Consider the following 17536-nt stretch of genomic DNA (forward strand, 5'->3'; position numbering starts at 1 on the left):
TAAAATGGGCTGTAGTTTCACATTGTAGGCCTCTGATTAGTGTGATGATGCATTCTGCAATCTTAGAAATCTTCAGTTTCAACACAGAGGGGTCTGTCAATACTTGGCTAGCTCAGCCTCCGCCTCTGGAGTATGTAGCTGAATATTAAGTTCCTGCAGTCTGTCTAACAAAAAGAAAAGATGCTGAAGGAGTTCATTCTCCTCTTGATATGCACACAATTCCTAATAGCATTCCTGGGAATAACAGGCATACATTGAGCCAAATCCTCCACTCCTTAGATAGGCAAAACTTGCTATCAGTTAATGGGAGTTTCATCTGATCTAAAGAACTCTCACTCAGTACTCTCACTGGGCCCTTAGACAGCTTCTGACAGAATCATATACAGCTTTGGAGTAGGGAGGTTTCCGGTGTTATATATGATATTTGATGTTACTGTCATTTTTGGCATAAGCAGAAAGTGCATCTCTTTCCAAGTGGTAATCCTGAGTCTGAGATTGGATCTCTAAATAATTTTGGAATACTGTATTAATTTGAAAATAGATAAATCTGTGCCTACATAGACACTCTTCCCTCATGTCTTTCAGCATGCACATTTCTGAAAGCCAACAGGAATTCTTCAGAATGCTAGATGAGAAAATTGAAAAGGTAAGAATCAAATAAATAAATGTTTTTGTGTGATAACTACAGAGTACAATATATGACTGACATACGGGCATCCTAGCCACATAGAAGGAGGAAATCAGCCACAGTATATTTAATATTCCATGCTTTACCAGTCCTAGATGATACATCAGTTTCGACTTAAAGCAGCCACTTGTTGGCATAAACCAGTATTGGGGGTTAGTTGTCTCAATGACGCTTTTGTGTGCAGGAGAGATGAGAAAGTGGCAGGGCAAGAGGTTACAGAGTGAGAACAGCGTGGGAAGGAAACCTAATTTTGGAAAGGTATCCAAATCCATCATGAATGGCAAATTAAAGTTAGCCCAAGCATTAAGGGAGGGCTTGGATCAATTAATAAACAGAATTGCAAAGCAGGTTTTTAAACCTCCTATGATTTTTATACCCTCTGGTACTGAAGTTTTGTTTCATCTTTTTTTGCAGGGGGGATTTGAAATTTAATCCTACTGTCAGAATTATCAACCATCATTTACAGATTTTTCTTGAAATAATGCTGATAGTCTCAGTTTATTTATTGACGGGCCTTTTCAAATTAACCAGCCTTGCAAAAAGCCATGAATACAGACTGCAGATATGAGCATCTCTGCAACAGACCTGCACTGAATAGAGATAACAATACTAGAGATTTTTCAGAGCAGTGTAGGAGATTTAGGCACATTAATCCTCCTAGCCTGTTTTGCAAATCTCAAAGAATATTTTTATAGCAACTTTCATTTGAGAATCTCAGAGCACTTTACACACCTTTATTAACGAAACCTCACCGCATCCCTGTAATGTATTACTACCAGTAGGAAACTGAGGCATTAGAAGCTAAATGACTTATCCAGGACACTCAGCAGGTCAGTGACAAGTTCAAGAGCCAGGAGCCAGAAGTCCTCTCTCCCTTTCCCCTGCTATAATCACTAGCTGATACTCTCTCATGAATGCGCATTTTAGGCTTAATTTGGGGTGAGGTGTATCATATAATATAATCTTTCTACTTTCAGAAGCCCGCTGAAACAGAATTAAGTATACTTAAAAATTGTGGTGATGTGTTAGAGAATGGGAGGGTACTGAATACAGCTCTACAGACACCAGTTTTTGCTCTGCAACTTTTCATATATGGAAAACAGATTCTGTGAGTTTTTTACAAGAACTGGCATATTGGTTGATTGTGAGCTTCTGCCATTTCTGCCAGTGATCACAGTACTTTTGAAAACTGGCTACATGCCTGTCAAGGTTCCTCCCCCACTCTGAACTCTAGGGTACAGATGTGGGGACCTGCATGAAAAACCTCCTAAGCTTATCTTTACCAGCTTAGGTCAAAACTTCCCCAAGGTACAAAATATTCCCCCCGTTGTCCTTGGACTGGCCGCTACCACCACCAAACTAATACTGGTTACTGGGGAAGAGCTGTTTGGACGCGTCCTTCCCCCCAAAATACTTCCCAAAACCTTGCACCCCACTTCCTGGACAAGGTTTGGTAAAAAGCCTCACCAATTTGCCTAGGTGACTACAGACCCAGACCCTTGGATCTTAAGAACAATGAACAATCCTCCCAACACTTGCACCCCCCCTTTCCTGGGAAATGTTGGATAAAAAGCCTCACCAATTTGCATAGGTGACCACAGACCCAAACCCTTGGATCTGAGAACAATGAAAAAGCATTCAGTTTTTTACAAGAAGACTTTTAATAAAAATAGAAGTAAATAGAAATAAAGAAATCCCCCCTGCAAAATCAGGATGGTAGATATCTTACAGGGTAATTAGATTCAAAAACATAGAGAACCCCTCTAGGCAAAACCTTAAGTTACAAAAAAGATACACAGACAGAAATAGTTATTCTATTCAGCACAATTCTTTTCTCAGCCATTTAAAGAAATCATAATCTAACACATACCTAGCTAGATTACTTACTAAAAGTTCTAAGACTCCATTCCTGGTCTATCCCTGGCAAAGACCAGCATACAGACTGACACAGACCCTCTGTTTCTCTCCCTCCTCCCAGCTTTTGAAAGTATCTTGTCTCCTCATTGGTCATTTTGGTCAGGTGCCAGCGAGGTTACCTTTAGCTTCTTAACCCTTTACAGGTGAGAGGAGCTTTCCCCTGGCCAGGAGGGATTTCAAAGGGGTTTACCCTTCCCTTTATATTTATGACAATGCCTAACTAAGCAAATCACATATTTGTCTCAGGCAACTAATGTGTTCTTTATTCCATGAAAAATCACATTTTATTTTGGTGAAAGGGAAAATTTAGAGGAACTGCAACTATTTCACTCTATGAGACACCAACAAATAGACCAGGGGTAGGCAACCAATGGCATGTGTGCCAAACGCAGCACATGAGCTGATTTTCAGTGGCACTCACACTGCCCGGGTCCTGGTCACCGGTCCCCAGGGCTCTGCATTTTAATTTAATCTTAAATGAAGCATCTTAAACATTTTAAAAACCTTATTTACTTTACATACAACAATAGTTTAGTTATATACTATAGACTTATAGAAAGAGACCTTCTAAAACGTTAAAATGTATTACTGGCACGTGACACCTTAAATTAGAGTAAATAAATGAAGACTCGGCACACCACTTCTGAAAGGTTGCTGATCCCTGAAATAGACATTATTGTGTATTAAAGAGCCTTTTTTAAATTCTTAGAGCTGAATTGTTAATTTGGAAGGGGAAAAAAAGGTTTGGCCTTGAGAGAAGCAACATAAGGTACTTTCAGCTGAGTAGAATTAACTCTGTTCTCCCTTTACGCCAAATGATTCCACTGTGACAATTCTACACTTTTTTTTTTTAATTTAGTTGGAGGATTATTTCCTTAAATGCAATAGTCCAGCCTGAAGTCTGGCTCTTTAATCTTCTGATTTGGAAAGATGACAGGTAAAGCATTACACCAGAAAAGGTGCAATTTTTGTGACTGGACTATTTGACAGAAGAGTTCTCTGAACAAAGTAGTGTTTATAGGTTCATTATAAGTGCTTTCTCATCTCAGTACTCTGTTTCCTGAATATTTAATCAAACAAGGAGCATGGTTTTATTTTAATCTGTGACATACCCCATCAAGGATTGAAAAATAAACTGTCCTGTTCATCCACATTGCAGCTGCTTCTAGCCCTGATAAGCATGTTGACCTAATAAATATTTAAACACTTATTGCTTGTAGTTTATGATCCTTCATAATATTAAAATTTGGCAGTTAAACAGTAGATACACCTTTTAAAATGTCCTTTACTACAGTATCTTCCCTACAGAGTGAACTCATTCCAATGAATTTGTCTGTGTGTGGGTTCATGTTGTTCTTCATTTGCTGGATTTGTTTCAGGAGAACAATAGACACAATTCACCAGACAAAGAACTTAGAAGGGGGTTGTTGACTCTTTGTTCTCTCTGATGGGCAGAATCATCTTCTCATACCTTTATGGATGTCTCCAGTGCTCCTGATAGTAATTTATTATCCCAAGGGCCAGGAAATCATTTATAAGTCAGAAGTTACAATTTTATTTGGTAAAACTGAATAAAGAAAATTCTCTCTTGCTTTTCAAACCAGTGACAACTCAAGAAGACTGGCAGGGATTACTGTACAGCGAAACCCTATATTTGTGTTTTTGAGGAGTTCATTGGTCTGAGGAAATGCTCTTTCAATTTTTACTCTTCTTTAAAAGACCTTTTGTTTTTAGTAAATATTTGTCAGAAATGTAGTTCTCTGAGTATCTGCCAACAATGCAAAATGGATGGGAAAATAAGATGATGGGAAAAAAAGATTGGTTTTGTTATATAGCACTTTCAGTCCATTTTAAAGGAAAATACAGGACAATAATAAAACATGCAATTAAAAGAAACTGAAAAAAATGTTATAAATCTGATTTGAAAAATACTGAGTGAATTACTTGACTATGTTTGAAGTGGACCAGCATGCCACGAAATTGAACTGGGAGGAGGCACTGGGATTGGCCCATAGGAGGGTTATGGTGGGCTATAATAATGGGGGTTGGCTCCCAATCATAGGAATCCCCAAACGCCCCCACCCTTTCACTCCTTTACTGAACACCTCTTTTTAAGTCCTTTTCCAAGCCATTTATCTGGTCACTGTATACCTTTTCTAGCCTGCTCTGTGCAAAAGGGAGGGCTAAGGCACAGGGCTGCCCCTTTTAAACCTCTCATTCCCAGGGGATGAGTCAGCGACCACGCTGACCCTTTTGCAGTAGCCGACTCCACCCCCACCCCCCTTTTGCAGTAGCTGACTCCACCCCCTCTTAAAGGTGCAGGGCAGTCAGGCTTGTTACAAAATGCAGTGAAAGTTCCATCTCCACTACAAAACTAAGTCATGACATAACTGCATCCCCAGACACCCTTGTATTTGTAGTGGAGACAGGGATGGAGATTGGAATTATCTAAGACTGCTAATCGAACCTATAAAGTGAATAATTTTAAATAAGATAATACCTCTGAACTTAAATGTAAACCCCTAAGGCTGTTGGTCAGCTAATGCAGTTGAGTAAATAACCCAGATGTTATAATGTGAACACTATGAAGAATGGAGGAAGTTAAACATGTATTTTAAACTGCATGGGGAGAAGAAAGAAGATGACAACTGAATGAGTAGGAAGACTGGTTAAAACAGTAATGCTGCAATCCAAACATGAAATTACAAGAGCAAGGACTGATGTTTTAACAGCTGAAAGTATGAAATATTTGTCAATCCCTGAGGTCAAACAAATGGCAGTGAGAGATAACTTAGAGAACCAGTATAAGATGGAATGTGGGAAGAGTCAATGTCAAAAAACCAATACCCAAGATCCTGGGGGAACACTAGGACAATAGAGCTATACTTGGTACTGGGACAGTAGAGCTGAATTAACTTCCACAAAATGTGACCCAAAGGTAGAGCACAGACTGTCATTCCCAACAACAAAAGTGTCTGTTGGAGCTCAGTGTAAAATATATATCTATATAATTTTAAAAAAACCCACCATTGTGAGGCATCCAGATGGAGACATCTGTTATTTCTCTGAGTATCTGTCCTTGGTAGAAAAGACTGAAGAGGAATCATAGAAATGGATATCAGTGTAGTTATGATGATGAAAACCATCTGACTCAGAACACCCGAGGAGTAAGTAAATATTAAATGAAGAAAGCAAAGGACCCAGTACTGAATTCTGAGTTATATCAACACATTTAGAGCATACCATCAAAAGCCTGAGCCATTTGTTGTGGCTGCATCCTGGGTCTCACTAGGTTCAATGGGAGTTTTGCCAGTAACTTCAGTGGCACCAGAATTTGGTCCTTGATTCAGAAAAAAATGAAAGGTATACAGTGGAAATCAAACAAGCATTAAGCCATGTGGAAACTTCAGGATGATCAGCACTGAAATAGTGTTGAATGATCCATAGTACTGGAAACAGTTTAACTGACAACAGATCATTAAGCAATTCTAGTGGTGCTTTTTTAGTAGAGCAGCAGAATGAAAAAAATCCCTCAGCTCATGCAGTTGAAGTTAATTTTAACTATTTAGTAAACAGAGTTCTGGGGATTCCATGACAATGGTTTCCCCTTCTGTGAGCATAGAAATCTAGAGAAAGCAATAGTGCCATGGGACTTGCTCAGCCCTGTGGTACTGCTGGTTGGACCACTGTAGAGCAGGTACACCAGATAGTGGCTTCAGTTCCTGCTTGATGCAAATACTAGATACATAAAGTAGCTAGTGAGGAAGAACAGTAAGGGGAATAGGGAGTCGGCAGGTGCAGAAAAGCAAGGCCTGAGAGAAGGTTGGGTCAGAAATACTCCTACTGGCTGCTAGTAGCTGCAGTCCCTGTCTCATGAAATTTTCATGCTGGCATGGAACTACTGTGAATGTAGTCACAGGCTTTAAAATAGGACACACACATACAAGGAGTTCAAAAACAAAGGGAAGAAGTGAGAGAGAATGAGAGGCAGATAGTTAACAATAGCTTAATCCAGTGACAGCACTTGTTAAAAGTGCTCACCAAAGCATGCCTGAAATCACATAAAAACTTCCCATTGGAGAGTGAAGAATTTATAATAGCATCAGTTAAGCCTGAGGAAAGAACCCCTGGAGTAAATTAGAGGGAATTGGGTCAGAGGGACAAGTAATTAGCTTGACCTTAGAAATCAAGGCATAAATATTATCTTCAGAAACCCAAGATAGGGAAAGCAACAAAAGAGAAGAGAATAAAAAGAAGAGCAGTACTCAGAGTCATTATAGACAGATGATGGTTTTCTGAAGCTGATTAATTTTGTTAGAGAGAGAATACAGCAGAATCAACCAGAGCAATTTTAAACATATGCCTGAAGAGGAGTTGGGGGTGAAATTTAAATGATCTCAAAATTGTCACAGAAATGGGCATTGGCTGCAACATTGTGTTATTGTTGAGATGTTAAATGGCCATTTTTTAAATGGCACCCACTGTAAAACCTCCAAGGAAAATAGAGATACATTCTTGTAGGAGGCAGAGACTCCCTGTACAAACACACAGTTTTGATGCAGAATAATTTTGATGCAATATCCTCAGGTGTCACTCAGTATAATGAAGCAGGTACCTCAGCTCATGCTGTTCTGAGATGAATCAGGGTTGTAAAAATGCATGTGATGGAGCAATGCAAGGAGCAAAATTATATTTGAATTAACAAAGAATTGCTGTGAAGCACAACATGGTAATCAAGATCACTGAGAGCTGGTGATGAAGAAAAAAATTTTCATATTCTGCTTAAAAAATATTCCAATCTGTGCTCCCCCATAATCCAGCATATAACTGAACAGGAAAGAGAAACCCAAAATTTACTTGGGTCCTGTTCATACAAAGGTTTTAGGACACATGTTTATCTTTACTGAGTAATCCCTTTAGCGCCAGTAGGACTAGTCACAGTACAAAGTTAACCATGTGCCATAAGTCTTTGCAGGCTCGGGGCTTTAGATTGCAAATTGTTTGGAACAGGGACTATCTTCTTATTATGGATGTGCATGTGCTTCTAGTACAATGGGGCCTTGATCCCTATCTGGGGTTCATAGGTCCTACCACAGTGCAATTATTATATAATCATAATGATGATTTAAAAAGGATCGGAAGTGGAATATATTCAGAATTGCCCTAATTAAAGTGTTTGGTGGTAAAAGACAAATCCTGACAAATGGCCATCAAGCATTACTATTTTAACCAGATTCTGAAAAATGATTGCTTTACCCTAGCATCACAAGTATGAAGCATAGTATTAAAATGAGAAACCAAATTATCTTCATTATAGTCAATATTTTATTTATAAATTATTATTGTTTCTATCTCAATCTGTAGGCACATTTAACATCCTCCTAGAGCAAAAACATCAATGCTATGAGATATAATTACATACCTAACAACTAATGTCTGGTCTGTGCTGGGGATTTTTTTCACCAATTGTAGTTTCATCAATATAAAACCGTAGTGCAGACTAGGGCAAATCACTTCTTATACCAGTGTGAGATACCTACACTACACGTTTGTTATATCAGTGTAACTACTCTCGTTCAGAAAACTTAGAGTGTAAACAATTTCTAGAGCTGACTTTTTCATTGAAGACCTAACATTTTAGAGAGAAGCAGTAGAGGATTTTACAGTTCCACAATATTTTTAAAGCCTTTGTTCCCTCATTTTGGTATATAACTGATTAAATAATGACACATCTTCTGTTGCCACTTGACTTCGGCCCTGCTCCAAAAGGAGTTAACAACCTGTTGTTGAATCTTTTAATATCTTCTGAACACACACTTTTATTTATACATGTGAATCTTTTGTTCCCTTTCCACTTAAATAAATATTTTATAAGTGACTTTGTTGCTCTTAAGAAATGCCAGATTGACAGCCCTAGACATTGAAGACCTCTCTCCACAAAACACACTTACAAGGCAGACTTCTGCACAGTGCTACAGCAATGTGCTTCACCCCAATCTAGAGGGATCACCTCTGGGATTCGAGGGAAGCTAGGTCTCTCTAAGAATTCAATCTTTGTCTTCTCTGCTGAAGACTGCCCACAATGGAACTGTTCTCAACAGTGTTTTTTGATGTTTATACCTGTGCATTGGGAATTGGATTTAAGACCATCAACTTCCATTGGCATAGGCCACCAAACAGTCATTCTATGGTAATGACTCAGTAGATCTCATTAGTAAAACTGTGGGCATGATACCCAATCGGCAACATAAAGCAGTCTCTTGTACGGTGTGTAAAGCGTGCCATTAGAAATAAGGAATTTGCTAACTGAAACATATGTGAGTGCAGGAGTTTTAGACTAAAACTCATTAGTAAAGTGGATTGCTCTTAATGCATCCATTGATTTACCTTACAAGAATAAGAAATGAAAAAATTAACTCAGTGTACATTTATTTTGTGCCTCCTCTTAGCAATTTCTTCCCACCCTTTCATGAACACTGTAAACAAAAACAGATTGATTAAAAGAGTTCCCACCGTTAAGAACCACTTTAATATTTCCCAGCTTTGGGATCTATTCTGAAAGAGGCCACTATGTAGAGCCAGCCCTTTTAGTGATAGCAGAAAAAAGGACTGTTTGGTGCAATTCATTTCACCCCATCAGGCCAGCAGTCCTCTTCCTCCTTCCCCTTTATTTGCTTTGGGTTCCAGCTAAAGGATTCTGGTGCCAAACTTTGGAGTGATAGTGGAAGCAGTGTCTCCTTAGATACCCTTTTTTGTTTTTCTGTGTAGAACTCTGTCAGCTGCACAAAAAGCCGTTTAACTGAGAAGGCTTCAGTATTCCTGCCATGAGAATTTATCAGTCTGTCATCTAGAACAACAGAATGAAGTTTTTTTGTGTATAAAGGATATCATAAAACATACAGAATACTTGCAGTTTCAAGATGCAGCAAAAAGGGGGGAGGGGAACCCAGCTACTAACTTTTTATTATCCCCTGCATGTGAGCTGTTGAAGAGAGCTGCATGCCAACTCTTTTTTCCCCTTACACTCACAGACTTGTATTAAAGTATTTTTGCGGTGCAGGTGATCCTAGAAAAATAAGAACTGAGAGGCCAAAAAAGTGGTGTATACTGGAAATTACCTGGACTATTTTTTCCCTCCTCTTATATTTTTACTTGATCTTGATAATCTTTAGTGGGAGCATTTTAAAACTTCTGCTTATTATATTAAACTGGCTATCATAATTATAAGAATGTTACCCCTTTTGACCCAAGCAGTTAGCCAATATTCAGGGTCTTGTGGGTTGTTCTGGTTAGAAAGAGAGATGGATTTCATCCAGTGTATTTACAAATAGTGCACACAAAGTTCTGTTTCCCTGAGTACAGTAGGAATCGAACAGCAGGAGATATTGTGTCAGGAAACTATTCCAAGCCTCCTTTTCTAGCCAATGCTCAGACCAGAAAACTCTGTGTCTCAGTCTATTTGTACACAGCAAATGAAGGTGTGATCGTAGTGTGGGTAGGCAGTGCAGGCTAGTCACCTGAGTACAAGCTTGCTGGAGACCATGGGTATGTAGTCAGGCAGCAAGCCCACCTGTGCTATAATCATACCTTCCTTTGCTGTGTAGATATATCCTTAGCTTTCTCCCAGGGTAACACTGCAGGTGCTTCTCTGGCTGCTCTTGGCTTTCTGTTATCATCTATGGCTGCTTCTGTGATCTTTCTGTCAGCTTCTCTCACAATCACACACACCCCCATCAAACAATACGTAGCTCTCTGCATTTGCATTCAGACACTAGTGAAATCCCTCTGCCTGTATAGCTCAACTCCTGACCAACCTCGCATGCGGCCTGGCACTTTGGCTGGTGGCTCTTAGTGTTTCATCTATCTTACTCCAAAAGGAGCATAACTGCTTCTTGCATTTGTCCTGAATGAAGGGTGGCTGTCACACACACCAGCTTCAAGGAAGAGTCACCTCTTCTTTCCCTCACTCCCCCTCGTCCCGGTATATCTGTCGTTTTTCATTTTAAATATAACAAGTAACTATCTGACTGTGGACTTGATCTTTGCAAAGCACTGCGCACAGTGGGTCCTTTCTAGGCCCATTAGGACTGCTTACACACTTGCAAATGTACTTAAGCACATGCTAAATTTTAACATGAGTAATACCGTTGAGTTAAGTGGGACTACTCACTTGTTTAAAGTTAAGCATGTGTGGAAGTGTTTTGCTGCATCTGCAACAGAGTGCTCAGTGCTTTGCAAGGCTGAGCCCTGTGTGGTTTGTACAAGCAAAGAGTCACATTTGAATTGCCTTAAGCCATGTCTATCCTTGGAGCACTCACTATAACGGTGTAGCTATACCGGTATATTGTATTAGTGAAGCACTCCTCGTGTGGATACATCTTATGCTGGCAAAACCATGCTTTTGCTGGTGTGGCTTATTCCAGCCCCCTCAAGCAAAACAAGTTACCAATACAACTACAACATCTACACTGCTGCCACCCGCAGCCTAATTGGTCTTGGATCTCAACTCTTCACACCCCGACCAACAGAATTCTATAGCAGAGACCTGGCCTTAGTCTTAGGCTGTTTCTTCATTAGGGAAAAAAAGTGTGGTGTTAATTCAAGTTGGTGCACTTGAGGTAAAATATTGGCACAGACCAGGCAGTTTTCAGTCTAGTACTGGGTTAAAAACTAGACTTTAACTGAACCTTCTAACTTGTGTGAAAACTACTAACTGGTTTGTCTTTAGTGGAAACCTTTATTACAAATAATTCAATTTTATCCCACCCTAAAGATATGGGGAGAGGGAAGGAGCCTATTACAAACTTAAGTAAATAAAACTGCTATTTGTCTTCAAACTAGACTGCTCCCTCTTCTTCTTGAGAGCTGGTGGGTCTGTTCAAGGCCATTCCTCCTCACTGCTCTATTTGAAGTTAAACTGAGAAATGAATCCATATTGCGATTTGAAGCTTTTTAATGTGAAAGCACTGGTGTGACGATGCAGTGCAGTGCTGAGATGGCTGTTTATATTAATTCAAATAGGGCCTTGTTTTCGCTTTGTAACTCAATTAGTATGTTCGGCTGAAGTCTCCTCCTGCTAGTTGCTTTAAGGGATCATGTGTAAAATATCTACATATCACACTTCAGGGAAATGTGGGAAGTATCCCTGGTATTTCAGCCAGCACTTTCACTCCCTCTCTTTCAAGTGTGTTTGTTGCCTATGCAAGCTAATTGGAATCAGAAAGCTGACAGAATGCTTTAAAAGTAGATCAGGCATCTGAGCCGACTGCCACACCAGGCAATAATTACTTTAAAATGGAGTACTTGTGGCACCTTAGTGGTGAGGGTACTGCATTGCATAGACCTTGCACTAAGGGGAATACATTGTGTCTAACCCCTTCATGGTGGCACCGATTAAGTGAGGTTCTTTGCATCCTCAGTGCACCCATGCAGGGCTTGGCACAGTCTGGCCGTTGATGTAGAGTAGTTTTGTGGCATTAGAAGTGTTTTATAGCATTTATAAATCTTTCTGTATTTATACGGGTGAGATAGAATGGCAGTCTCTACTATGCAGTGCAGTTTGGCCACTTGGAAAGTGTCTGTGTTGCTCAGCAGGCCTTTAGTTACATTGAAGAGTTTAATAAGGATACTAAGCGGAATCCCCTCAAGTATCCGTGATCTTGATGAACAGGGGAACTGTACTACTGGAAGTCTCATATTTCAGATGAGACATAAAATGTAACTCACCTGGTCAGTAAGGATTCTCTGAAACTTTTCACAAGCTTTAGGGTATTAATCTCATTGTCCTGGTTTAATTTCAATATGGATGTATTTTGCTCATATAAAAATCCCTTGTTGCTTTTAATAGATAAAGTATTCCTCTTCATTTTTCTATTCCCAAAATGGTTGTCTTATTTTGCTTATTCTATTATAATGGCTGCTGCCTTGCACTCCATAGGTTGCTGTATTCTAGTGGTGGATCTACATCTCTGCATCTATTTAGATGCATCTGTGTGTAAACTATCTTTGTAAATCAGTGAATAGAATCTGCTGCGATATGTGGATGAAAGGTGTGTGTACTTCCCTGTAAACCTCAGTCATCTTACCCAATGTTTCCAATTACTTATTTGCTTTTCATTCTCTCTCTCTTGAATTGTTCATTTGTGTGTGTGTTTCTTTTTAAAGGGTCGTGATTACTGTTCAGAAGAGGAGGATATCACATAGTGCCAATTCTGCCAATCAAAACAGGAATACTACTGTGTAAATAGATTACAACCTGGTCAAAATCTTTTGGAAGTCTTCTAGAGTGAGCAGCACTACATAGCAAAAGAAGATCATTTCCACGTTGTATGCTCCATTCAATTACAGCGTTTTTTAAAACAACAGATAAAGGAATATTGCTAAGAACTCGTATGGAACTGTGTTTGTTGCTGCTAGTTAAAACTTGTTGCAACTTTTCACTTATCTGTGTCCAGGTATGCAGGAAATCCTTAAATTTAATCTGAAAGACGCTGTTGATTTTACTAAGGTTGCTGGCCTATTTTCTTTCAGATGAGGTAGTGTTTTACAAAACTTCCATAACTGAACATTCAAGCTTCTAAGAAATCCTCAAGCTGTTTGTCAGTCCACAGATGGGCTGGAGTACTTAGTATTACTGGTGATTTCAGCCTTTGGAGATGGGATGTGTTTTGCCATGACAGGCCTTGTTTCTCTACTGGGAAGAAGTTGAGAAATTATTGTCCGTTAAAAGCATGTTATCACACAAATACTGGAAGTGATGCAGGAGCAGAAATTTGTATTTTAAAGGGGGAAAAGTTTCATTTAATAGGTATCTTAATCAAGGACTAAGCTTACCGTATTGGCTTTTCTGAACGCAAATGGAAGTGTGATCACAATCATTTGAATCCCTTTTTTCTAAGAAAATAAACATTTACTGTTTTTATGTATTCTTGTCTTTTAACATTCATACAGTTCCACCCTTTATGAGTCTGGGGGACGTGGGAAGGCAAACACAGCCCTCTACAGTTACAACTCCAAGATGCTAACACTTTAAAGCACCTACGTGCCAATTTGGAATGTCTGTTGTGTGTTCCGTAGAGTTTATTTTTCCCTATTATGCAAAGGAGGATATTATCTTCTTACAGACAGATGTAATATTTTTAACAAATATTGTCAAGAGTAAAAATAATCCTAAAGGAGGGAAAAACACGTTTTGTATTTATTCTTTTAAAGTAGTTAGGTAACTGTGCCTGTCTTTATCTTTATATGGCAGTGTGTAACCGCAAAAGATGACCACACCAAGAAGAGATTGTTTTTGTAAATGTGATACCAGGACACAGAGGTTTCTGTATTAAGTTTGTTTCAGTGCTGTTTTGTTAGGTTATATATGTGGAACATACTGTGGATTTTGAGATATAGTCAAGACAAGATTTTCCAATGACTACTGATTTTAGGTGCTTCCATTTTTGGATGCCCAATTTGAGGCATCTTAAAGGGCCATTATTTTCAACTATTCACATTTGAAAATCATGTCTAAAGTTATGAACCCTGAGTATTGGAATTTGTGGAGGGTCAATGATTAAAGAGATCTCCAGCAACAGAATGCAGTGATGCTAAGGGTAGAGTTAACAATCAGTATGAAAAGGCTTTGTACTGTTTTGAAATTATGTCATAGTGGAGCAATTGATGCTATACTATTGCTTGAATGGTGTACAACTCGACCCTCAAACTTTTCCCTGCTCTCTCTCCCTCTCTCCCCACTTCCTCATTTTTCCCCCAGACTTTTTCCGACTAGAGGGCAGAGATAAAAAGCAATGAGGTAGATTCAGCTATTCCACCACATGTGCACTCTTGAATAGTCAACATAGTATATTAATACTTTTTACATTTCATCTTCACACAGGACTGGTTCTAGATGTGTACTGCAAGAGTAATATGTCAGAAGGCTTTAGCAAGACTGCTATATCAATCTGACGTTTTTCTTTTCTTTTTTTTTTTAAGTCCTAAATCCTGCCATCTGCTGAAGGCATCTCAGCCTGCTATCAACAGTACTGAGAGTTGAGTGCTCAGTACATCACAGGATAGGGCACAAAGTTACCAAGAAGCAGCTAATATTTTTCATGGTAAGATTCCAGGAACAACTGCCCTAACAGACAGGGATTCTACCAGATTGCATGGATTTTTATCTGCTTGTGGCTGAAACTTGCAGGAGAATTCCAGTTTCCCAGATCTTCATTCAGTTTTATCAACTGATTTTAACAATTTAATCGTATTTATTTTGTGGCATAGCATATCCCAAGCTGACCAGAAGCTACATTTTCTCATCTGTGGTCCAGGTGTCACATCATTTTTTATCAGGATTGTCCTGGTTTCTCCTGAAGTTGAAGCATGATAGAAACTGGTTTGTGTTCTCCTACACTGTGACTGTGCCCCTGTAGTACTGATCTTATTTCATGAGTGGTGTCATCTCTCAGTAAGGTAGCCATCCGAATCAGGAATACTCATTTTAATTCCTTATACAACTCGGGGCCTGGTTTTGCAAGCCGTACTCATGCGAGCAATCCTTACAAGGTTAAATCTCAGTGGCTTCAAGAGAATTATGAAGGGTTGCAGGATTGAGCCCTTTCTTTTCAAATATAGTTAATATTTTCCATGTGATAAATGTTTCTTGCCATGCAAGTTCTGTGTTGAAAAACACATGTACAGCGGTCCTTAAATATATCAGCCTCCGTCAGTATGGAGTTACTTTCAGCATGCTAATACTAAATGTAAATAAAAATGTATAGTTGTTTATAATGCTAAAAACAAAGTTGGTTGCTGTTGTATACTGTTGTAAGTCTTATGAAGGAAGAAAAAACATACCTGACCCTTCTCATGTGTCTAATGTGACTGTACTATTAAGCAGCTAGTGTTTTAAGTCTTTGTGTAAATTATAACCTGACTTGCGTATTGCTGCGTTCAAGTGACAACAGCAACAAATGCTTGGGTGGGCGGTTGTATTGGTGGTTGCAGTAGTGAGGGGAAGGAAGTGTTGGGAGGAGAATTTGGAGGGAAATTAATAGCTGCCAGTTGCTCTTTGTGGAATTCAAGACTGCAGCAGACTGCCAATGGGTGTGGAGGGATTGTCAACAAGATTCATAGTTACTTTACCAATTTTATTGTGTATTTCAGTGTGAATAGAATTGAGAATTTTATTAGTCCTGTTGTTGACATCTAGTTAACAAATCCTGGACCATCGCAATATTTGTTATCATTGACAGCCTTTACAGCCACTACATAACCATGCAAAAAGCGAATTTTTCCTTGACAGTTTTCTGTGCTCTGACTTTGGCTATTGCCTGGTCATTTAACTAGCTGTCTTATCCTTTTCAACATGAAAAAGCAGAGTTCTGCTGTCGACATAAAAGGAAAGAAACTCCGTTTCCTGAAACAACAAAAAAAATAGGAAAAGTCTCTCTCTTTTTCTAATCTCCAGTGTCAGACAGAGTTCTGAGAAATAAGATGGCTTCTGAACATTTAAGGTTCTGTTTTGACATCCTTCTCTCTACACCTGAACCACTGACAGCTGTCTGCTTTGTTTGGCAAAGCAAGAGGACTCCATTGGAATGTTTCTTGAAGATTTGATCAGTGAGGTACTGAGAGAACTTCAGCAGAACAAGTGGGGAGAGTGCATACAGCTGGCTGGAAGTAATATCCTGGAAAGTGGGCAATGAACAACTGGACCTCCTTTAAGTTGAAAATGCCTAGGAGTGAGATCTTAACTAAATGCCTGTTCTGTTTTGCCATTGGTGAAAAATAGTATTTAATTTATTTATTGGTGTTCGTAGGAGGAAGAACTTGCAGGTACCAAAAGCAGAAGTGTTAAGCTCTTCAGCTAAATCATATTTTTAATCAGGTTTATTTTATTTCCTTTGACAAAGACCTATCAGATTTTGCTAGAAATCTAAACATATAGTGCCAGTCCTCCTCTGCTAAAGGTCTATAATAATATAAGCATATTACTGTAGATTTAAAATTTATCTCTTCTCAACTTGTACCTCAAAGATACTTTTACACTGATCAAATACATTTGGGGGTAGGGGGAATTTAACTGTACACACCATATGTGCTGCTGATTATTTTTAAATGGGTTTTTCAAGGCATGTTACGCAAGAAGCATCAAGAAAGTGATTCTAGGTCAAAGTGTACTGTTAATAAGGTGCCTTTACCTTGGAAGCTTAGGGTGAAATTCTGGTTCTCTGTACAGAGCCTGCGTTAAAGGGCTTTGTGTTTGAATCTGCGTCATTTTAATTTTCTTTTCCACCCACAGAGCCCTGATAAATACTCACATAAATTGTCATAATTGATCTTCATTAAGGACCAAATCCTGGCCATAACCCCGCAGGCATCCTGCAGGTTTGTGCAATGTGTGGGATGGGGAAGGAATTTCATAACCTATTAATAGAAAACAATATCACTATGATAAGTGTTTGGGCTGGTCACCATAAAGGCCATTAGCATTTTATAAGGGCATTTATTTCTATACTCTGGATCATTAGGTAAATAAAATATCAAACTTTTGAAGAGCATTAAGAGACACTGAAAAGACAGTCTGGCACCATTGGCGTGTGTTCACTACATAACCCCTGGCAGAACTGTGCTGAGTTCTCTGTGTAGTAGTGTGAGCACAAAGGCAGAGTGCCACTAGTGGATGCTGCCAGAGACTACAGAGAACAGGAGGGACTGATGGGACTGGTTTGTCCTTTTCAGAGCCCCCTTTGGTCGTGGTGAGAATTTCACCATTATTGTACTTTATTCAGACACAAAGGGGAGTGTGGGGTGCGGAGAAGAGTTTGGCAAAGGCAAAGCTCAACCTTCAAAGGGTCTAGAAGGGGGATATTTGATATCAGGTGCTGAGAAGTGAAAGGGTTAAATTTCTCTCCCTAGGCAAGAGAAGGCCTCCAGCTGTTGGCA

At 39.2% G+C, this 17536-nt stretch overlaps 1 protein-coding gene across 3 annotated transcripts in view; it reads left to right on the forward strand.

The window, feature by feature from the left end:
- The window catches only part of C8H1orf21 (chromosome 8 C1orf21 homolog), a 194406-nt gene extending 180876 nt beyond the window's left edge, over nt 1-13530 (forward strand). For all 3 annotated transcript variants that reach the window (XM_077825121.1, XM_077825120.1, XM_077825122.1), the window contains 2 exons: nt 586-646; nt 12770-13530. In XM_077825121.1, coding sequence (XP_077681247.1) covers nt 586-646; nt 12770-12808 — 100 coding nt within the window. In that variant the 3' untranslated portion in view covers nt 12809-13530. The remainder of the gene's footprint in view (nt 1-585; nt 647-12769) is intronic.
- Nucleotides 13531-17536: the final 4006 nt, after the last annotated feature.

Source organism: Eretmochelys imbricata, chromosome 8, assembly GCF_965152235.1.
Source record: "Eretmochelys imbricata isolate rEreImb1 chromosome 8, rEreImb1.hap1, whole genome shotgun sequence".
Lineage (NCBI taxonomy): Eukaryota > Metazoa > Chordata > Testudines > Cheloniidae > Eretmochelys > Eretmochelys imbricata.